The following is a 9050-nucleotide window of genomic DNA, read 5'->3' on the forward strand; positions in this document are numbered from 1 at the left end:
AAAAAAATGTAAAATATTTTATATTGAAAACATCTAAGGTTTATTTTCCATTGTGACCTTGAAGGATAATTCGTTGATAGCTTTAACCGGGAGATTTTGTTCAACTAGTTTCACTTCTACGTTCGGGGGTTTAAGCATTTCCAGCACAAGCATTTTACGAGCAATTTTGGCAGTGACGTTTACAGAAGTGAGATTGTGTTTGTCACTGTTATTGAGAGTTTCTTCTGAATTACGAATTGACCTTTTCCATGCATCAGAGATCGCGGAAAGGAGACCATTATACGTTAGAAAGTCCACAGACACACTGTTACGAGTATCGGTGAAGAGCAGGGTTGTTTCCAGACAGAGCTCAGGATCGCTGGTAACAGCAACAAACTAATTTATTTCCGTAAGGTAACTTCGCGAATTTACAGCACTAAGCTTCGTCAAATTTGTATCAATCTCTCTTACAGCAGAAGCTCTCGCTCTAATGTATACGAGGCTTAAAGTTCTGGAAACTTCTATTTAGAGCTTAATTAAGAAGTTTGACACAGTTTCTAATCTACGTAATTACGTAAGGATTAGAATGTTCTGGAATGTTCTTATACAAATTGGTTACGGCTGAATGACTTCCGGTTCTAGATTGTCCTAGAACTTGACTTAGACAATTTATCGTAACACACACCATATTTTTGTTGAAACTTGGATCTTAATAAAAAGTTTCTGCTTTTGTTTAAAAGGTAGTGAATTTTAATAACCCCTTTTTCATACCATGACGAGTAAAACACTGGTTTCCCATCTATTCTTATAAAACGGTCGTTCCAAATAGTTTCATTCTGGTAGTCCTTAACTGTGGAAGGGTTCTTAGAGTGCAGCTCCTGCCAAACAGTCAATATATTTCTGTAAAACCTTGGCACATGTGAGGCAAAATTTAAATCACGTGTATCAAAATTACGATCGAAGATATCTCGTCTCCCATGCTGAGATGTAACCGAGAAGAAGAGAGAGCACTATTTACTACCATCTGCTTCACATAATCGTTTAACCCACGCTGCTTTAAGGGACTTAACCACCAGGTTGAAGTCAACCATATTAAGACCACTCTTATCCACAGGACCTATGATCGTGTGAAGTTTTACCTTGCCTGGCTTAAAGTTCCAAATAAATTTGAAGCAAATAACGTTTACCTTTTCAGCGAAGTTCGTAGGCACTGTAAGAACGGACGTATTGTAAACTAGCTTAGCAATGGCGAGCGTCTTAACAATACAAATCCTTCCTGTGACAGTTAAATTCCTGGTTGTCATTGATTTAAGACTTTCTTTAGCGTCACAAGCTTTTATTCGAAATTAATTCTATAACTAGTGGTGGATTCATAGGCGAAGGCGACACCTACCGCAAATACATATTCTTCTGGCCAGGCAATGTGAAATGGAGCGTGATTACCTAAGTGGCGTTTTAGACTTCCAAGCCACATTCCTTCCGTTTTTGAGATATTTATTTTCAGACCTGAACAGGCTCCAAAATCATTTATGAGCTTGAATAAGTGGTTAGCAGAGCACTCATCCTTTATAAACGCTTTAAGGTCGTTTGCATACATACTTAGTTTTAATTCAGTCTCGTTAATTTTCAAGCCAAGGATGCTTTCATTTTGTCTGATCGCTTGGGCAAGTACCTCTATTGCCAACACAAAAAGAAACCCCGACAAGGGGCAACCCTGTCGAACGCCTCTATAGAGCTGAAAAAGTCTGACGCGTAACCATTGTTCATAACACAGCTTGTGATGTTAAAGCAAAAGGTGTGAATACATTTTCCAAACGATGTGAAGTTTATATGAAATAATTCATATATGAACTGCGGTTGTAGATGAAAGTGAAGAATGATCATCGCAGTTAATTTTCTAATTTAAGCAATTGGAAAGAAGAAGCCTGAAAAAAATCAAGGCTTCAACGGGATTCGAACCCGTGACCTCCGCGATACCGGTGCGATGCTCTACCAACTGAGCTATGAAGCCACACATTGGGAGGGAGGTCAATCAATCGAATTCATATCTTCCCGTGAGGAGTAAAATGATGTGAAGTTTATATGAAATAATTCATATATGAACTGCGGTTGTAGATGAAAGTGAAGAATGATCATCGCAGTTAATTTTCCAATTTAAGCAATTGGAAAGAAGAAGCCTGAAAAAAATCAGGGCTTCAACGGGATTCGAACCCGCAGTTCATATATGAATTATTTGATATAAACTTCATATCATTTCACTCCTCAAGGGAAGATGTGAACTCGATTAATTGACCTCGCTCCCAATGCGTGGCTTCATAGCTCAGTTGGTAGAGCATCGCACCGGTATCGCGGAGGTCACAGGTTCGAATCCCGTTGAAGCCCTGATTTTTTTTCAGGCTTCTTCTTTCCAATTGCTTAAATTGGAAAATTAACTGCGATGATCATTCTTCACTTTCACATTTTCGAAACATCGGACAAAGTTCATAACCACGAGTACTTTGAACAGGTAATTCCACTCTAAGGAATCAAACGCTTTTTTCAAAATCAATAAAAAGTAGCATTCCTCATACGACTCGATTACATCAGAAATCAACCGAATGTTTCTCCAATAAAGCGATTTGTGACATAACCCGTTTGATCTCTATGGATCAATTTTGGCAGGACTTTCTCTAACCGCTTCGCCGACGCCATTTGTCACTATTTGTTGCTGATATGCTAAAAGCTCCAAACGGTAGGTACTAAATCAAAGTTCGATTTATACTAGTATATGGGCATGGCAGTTGATAAGCTTCAACATTCGTTTATTAAGTTCGGTTTTATTCACCGAATTTTCGCAAAACTACAGCTCGCGAAAAGGTCTCTAAAACGCCGTTCAATAAAGACTTATTAGATCCGCGTTCACTGCAAACGGCTAACGGTTAGGAGCACGTGACCAGAGCCAGACGTCACGTCTGTTGTTTTCGACTCGCGTTTTCGACGTCAAGTGGTAGGTTTTCACGTAAGTTATTAATCCCAGGCTTTATTGCCTTGAATTTCATTTCATTTCACGTAAAAACAGTGAAATCGAAAAAAGTGACCCTTTTTGTACAAATTAGTTATAATTTTTCGGCAAATAAGCAATTACCTAGCCTTTTGTTGTTGTTTGTAGAAAGGTACTGATCTTTAATGGAAATCTATATGGCGGCGGCTTAAGTGGATGTGTGTCAGTTTATTTTGTTTTATATAATAACCCGAATTATTCTCCCATTTTGATTGGTTCTCGCCTATGATCTATTAGAGGTCAGACGTGCGATTGACGTCTTTATTGCAAAGATTTCCCCTCTGTGTAATGGCGAAAAGTTTTGAGAATTTAGATAATATTTTACGTGACTGAGCGAAAGGTACAAAAATCTCTTGTCGTTGAGCATGTTCGAGAAGCAGGAAGGAGAAAGAAAAAGCCGTTTTTCTTTTAGACTTTAGACAAAAAAAAAAAAAAAAACCCGAAAAAATACTCGAGCAGTCGAGCGGGATTAAACCAAACACAAAATTGGTCTTGAAATTATTTTAAGGTAAGAAACCATTGCTTTGTCCGGCGAGTTTAACAAAACCAATAAACAAAATTTTTATAAGACCTACTTATTTAAAAAAATTCAACTTTTCTCAGTCTCAAAATAACTGTTGACACAGATTGATGTCAGGAATGGAACATCAGAACATCAATTCCTATTGAAATCAGTTAATATAAACACATATCCTTGCTTTCCGACATGAATATTCTAGTCCGTTTCAAGGCACAGGAGCGAGCAAAGTACAGCTCGCTACAGCTCACAGCCAACTGTATCGCAGCTATAAAGTGTTTCCGACACTACGATATAAAACTGATTTGACAATCACCAACGACAGAGGACGCAAATTTCCACCATCACTAACGCTCCTTTCATCCAAAACTCTAATCGAATGGCCTCCAGTGTTGCCTGCAGCCGCAAGTTTTCCGAGAGTATTTGTTCATCTAGTGCAATATTTGAGACAACATCCAGGCTTTTCGACTCACAGGGCTGCTCTGATGACACAAACTGACTTGAATTTTCAACGTTTTCTTTAAGATTTGTATAGCTCGCGGTTCAATTCTGCTTTCTCTGTAAGTTTTCAATCCACGAGAAGCGACTTTCGACTCAAGTTTGACAGTGGCATGATTTTCCTGGACCAATCACAATTCTTTGCTATGCACAGCAACCAATGAGATTGCTTTATTTTATATAGACAATAGATTACGTCAATTGGCTTTGTTTTGTTTTGTTTTGTTTTGTTTTTTCGTGTTCGCCAAAGTAGGCAAAGGCTGGCTTTCGAGTTAAAAAATGTTAAAAGATTTTGAAATAAAAAAAGCTATTTCTGTTTTTTTATTATATAAAACAAATAGTTTCTATGTTGCCGTGCGTCTGCTCAGAAATAGATCACAGAAGACATCAAAATGTGGTAAGAACATCAGTGACACACCCGGCTATCGCATCGTGTGCCACTCGTTCTTACCCCATTTTGACGTCATCTGTGATCTATTACAGACTAGACGCACGGCAACATGGAATCTATTTGTTAAATATTTCTTTAGAAGGCTACGCATGCTAAAAAACATACTATTTTCATATATTTTTTTTCTTTTTCAATGCATCGACAGGATGATTTTTATTCGCTTCAATTTACTCCAATCTAAATCGACTAAAGTGCGAAACGGCGAACGACGAACGGCAAACGCCTAACATAGACGTCTGAGGTAAACGTAGATCTAACTTCTGTAACCTCACCGAATTACTTGTTTTCAAGCTGATCGTGGCCATAATAACAATTTATTGACCAGACTTTCCTCAACCCGACAAAGACGAGAATCTAACATTTTTTTCTAATTTGGGGTCTATGTTTGTTTGAATTTTGGCGGACTATTGAAATATATTTAACTGGAGAATACGGTAACATTCCAATGCGGAGTATTTTCTCTCAATTTGATATAAAGTTCTACCTTTAATACAGGTTCTTTTATTTATGTATTCAACTTCGCTTTTTCCGCCAGAAATTAACTATAGAACCATTTTTTTAGAAAAAGGAGCATTTTTCTTCTCACGCGACCCCCATAACATATTACGCAACACTGAGACAGTTACGCCGAAAAACAATCCAGTCGTATCGATGCGGCCCAGTGACAGCAACAACAGCAACAACAACAAAAACAACAACAACAACAATAAACTTTATTTGTACTCTCAAACAAACAATCTCCGAGCTTTTCGATTCGACTTTTTTGGCGATGTGCTGTTTAGAATCGTGGTCGAGTTTTACGTAGAACCGCCGTATATGTAATTCTTGTTTCACTTTTCTTCCCTTCTCTTCAGATTCAAGTGATTATGGCTACACTTCCAATGCGTTCATATTTTCACTCCGCAACAAAGAAGGTCTTGGACCATTTAAGAGCATGGTGACGAACCCAACATATGCAATTTACAGGTTCTCGGGTTATGGTCCAACATTTGGTGGAGGGCATGACATCTATATTGCTAACAATGCCAACAGTAACACTAATTCCCACTCAGACTTTGGTGAATACAGCATCTACTCTGTTCCAAGTGGAGTACAAGACCATCACACAATCCTGGCTGGGTCTCGTAACTTCACACCTGATGAGGTGGAGGTGTTTTATTTTGGCTGAAGCTGTGTCGTCTTATGATCAGTTCTTTCAGAAATGTCTTTCAGAAGTCTCGTTGTTACTTTTTCCTGCGAATTATGTTCCTCTCATTCAATCTGTGAACATGTCTACCATACTCTGGGTATTGCTGTCTGCTAGCAGAACTATTCAAGAAAAAGCTAAGAACTAGCAGACTTCTGCTCGCTATAGTTTTATTCGCTTAGCAATCAGAGTTAAAAGGTCAGTTTCCGATCTTGATTCAGCGACTATCGAAAATCTCTTTCCCAAGTTCAATATTACATAACCAAATGTCAAATAAATTGGACATGCAGTGAATTCTATAGAGTATAAAACACAAGAAGTATCTGAGAAAGAAATCCAGCGTTCCAAGGGTGGTTGTGGTAACAGTTCGAGAAATTTGATTTTTTTAGAATGTGAAGAAATTAAACTGCGATTCTAATACAATTTTGAATCTTTGTAGTCAATTATTTTGTTTAGTTGATATTTCTTCGCCTTATCCTGTTTTGGGGTCTCTTTTTTAATCTTTTTTTTTTTTTTTTTTTAACCTCAATGTGCCAATGTGTGCCTCGACGTGCCAAGCTCACGGTTGTACTTATTAAAACGGGATATATCATCCGGGAAACTGTACCTTCAATTTCATTAAGAGAGCAAATGCAAGCGTCCATCGAGCTGACTGAAGGCAGTATTCTGTCAAGGAAATAGAAAACGCGCATGCGTATCGCCGTGCTTCACGCTGTAATCGACAGCACCCAGAAATTCTAAGTGTATAGTTTTTTTCTTTTCCTTTTTTCCTTCTTTTGTCAGAGGGCGAACACCAGGGCTCACAGAAAGCACGCCGAAATTGTGAGATTATTGTTTTTTTCTTCCGGTTTTTACTCTTGTCTTAGAGTTAACTGCAGGGCACACAGAAAGAACACCGAAATTCTATTTGTATCTTTTTTTTTTTTCCCCTTTTTTCTTGTCATAGAGTTAATTCTATGGCGTTTTTTACTTATAAATTAAAACTAATAGATAGAACATTGTTTTGAACCCAGTCTAATTTAACACACTCGACGGCTCCATTTTCTGTCATCCAAGACTAATTTAATGCAAAGCGTACGAAGAGCATCCACAAAACGCAACAAAAAGAAGATTGTAATCACAATACGTCTCTTGCAATAATCAAGTCATGGATTGAGATATGAATACAGAACTCCAGCTTCCTCAGTTGTCATGTACAATAGTCTGTTTCCATCTCAGTGGAGTGAGCGCTATTACATAGGCTGATTTTCTTCTAGTGGTTAGCCCGTGAACCTAACGATCGGTTGGCAACATTGCCAGGAAACAACTGAAAACTAGCATGGCACGGTTGAAGTAGTCATAGAGCGTTAAGCTCGCTACTGGGTCCTGTATAATCTCGAAGCTGAAAATAGATTTCGTAGTATAAAACGGGAAAGACGGCAAGGGAGAGCAGGGATGGAAGGAAGCGGGAGTGTAAAGTAGGAAGAACGTTCCTTTCCCTTTCTCGTTGCGTTTTGCTGCTCCCTAACCCCTTCCCTGGAACGTGGCTAAGTTTAACACAAAAGATATCCTTATTTTAATTAATAGTCAATTAGAACTCTCCTGTAAACGTGTCCGTTAAAATGGACGAATAAAGCACAATATAAATTCTTTTATAATGTTGTTAAAAGTGTGACAGGCCTGACACGACTCCTGCGGGTTTCGTGATGTTGTATATAATTAGTTTGACCTTTATAGTTTTGTTCTAGCGTGTATATCTTTTAGAGATCTGCCTCTTATGTAGGAGGTAATGGGTGGTTCCCGAAAAATCTCTCGAAGCAGGGGTTGTTTCTCAATGATATGCCATTTGCCCATTAAAATCTTTTTGAGATTTGGCACTGATGGGTTGTATTTTGTGACGAAAGGCAATATGATTGATTGTTTGATTACAAACAATAATCTCAATAGTAATTTAAAGGAGGAATTTCGCCTGAGATCCGTCAGTTCCATAATAAGCCAGCTGATAGGCAAGTTTTTGGGATTGTAAAGACATTCAAATGTATGTTGGCAAAATAAAACGATATGACTTAACGAGTGGAAAACCGAACACTTCAAAGCCTTGGTGAAAGTAATCACACAATGGACACTGCAGATCGTATCATCTTGACTGGTCCTAATAGCAAGTGGGGTTATTTTAAAATTTTGGCTCATAAATCAACTGGCTTCGCAATTCCATTATAACAGAAACAATACCATATTTGTTTAAAATCTTTGATCGTCAACGTCGCTAGTGAGAAGCTGGATGGGACTTGTAACTATTTCTTGTAGGACTTATTACTACTATTCATTAAAGAACTAGCATTTCTTCGGGACCCAGATTTCGAGAGAATACGGTAATTCCAATGCCCTGATTGGCTAAGGATTGTGACGAAGACTGTGCTTGCTTGCCCTTTAATGTTAGGGAAATCGAGCTAAAAGAAAGTCAAAGAATTCACTATTTTCTAACTGCCTCTACCATGCCCAGTTAACGAGTTTTCATGTTGTGTCTGCCTATTATGTATGACTTGTAGATATTACTATAAACGTAAGGGATACAAGCGATAGCAGGAAATCGGAAATCAATCGCTTGATCTGAGTTTAAACGGTTATTGATTTTTTTTATTTGGAATGGTGTCTGCAAATTTCTGCTCTCTTTAGTTTATTATCGATGTCCAATTGACATTACCTGGTACGATTTCCTTCATGGCATCAATTGATACCGTCAAAGTAGAGGAGGAAAGAATAAGTTGCCTTTCCTCCTTGCTAAATGGTACTAAATAGAAAGAAAGTAAAATAGAAAAGGCAAATAAAACTGAAGTCGTAAATTACGCGATTCCTTTTTATAACTTTTGGATGCGCGAAGACCAGAATCGCGATTCATCTGGAATTTTTTTGCTCAAAAACATTGCCAAAGTAAGCCCAAAAATTAGCACCTCAATATCGAACAACATCTTTGAAAATAATAAATAAAAAAATAATAAATAAATATTTATATAGCGCCTATCCATGCCTGCTCTAGGCGCTGTACAATTCGCCAAAATGAGCTGTACTAATCTTAATAATTAAAAATGTGCATTTAAGAAAGTAATAGAAAGTAAAAATCGCTAAGAATAATAAGTTTTCTTAAAAAGCTGAGTTTTGAGTTTAGATTTAAAAGAACTTAGATTGTCACATGAGCGGATAGAAACAGGTAGACTGTTCCAGCGTTCAGGAGCGGAAACAGCAAAAGCTCGAGAACCATATGTCTTCAGGTGAAAATTCGTGGGGTTAAGAAGTAATAAGTGTGATGATCGGAGGATTCTGGAAGGTTGGTAGTACGCTACTAGATCTTGAATGTAGACAGGAGATCGTTGATGAAGAGCCTTAAAGGTAAGTAACATAA

At 37.8% G+C, this 9050-nt stretch overlaps 1 protein-coding gene across 1 annotated transcript in view; it reads left to right on the forward strand.

Moving 5' to 3' along the window:
- The window catches only part of LOC149105088 (uncharacterized), a 25853-nt gene extending 19759 nt beyond the window's left edge, over positions 1–6094 (forward strand). Inside the window, exon 6 of the mRNA XM_089271757.1 lies at positions 5340–6094. Within this exon, the coding sequence (XP_089127883.1) occupies positions 5340–5653 (314 nt within the window). The 3' untranslated portion in view covers positions 5654–6094. The remainder of the gene's footprint in view (positions 1–5339) is intronic.
- Positions 6095–9050: the final 2956 nt, after the last annotated feature.

The sequence above is a fragment of the Orbicella faveolata genome, unplaced genomic scaffold, assembly GCF_042242905.1.
Source record: "Orbicella faveolata isolate gen_17 unplaced genomic scaffold, um_ofav_v1 contig_34, whole genome shotgun sequence".
Lineage (NCBI taxonomy): Eukaryota > Metazoa > Cnidaria > Anthozoa > Scleractinia > Merulinidae > Orbicella > Orbicella faveolata.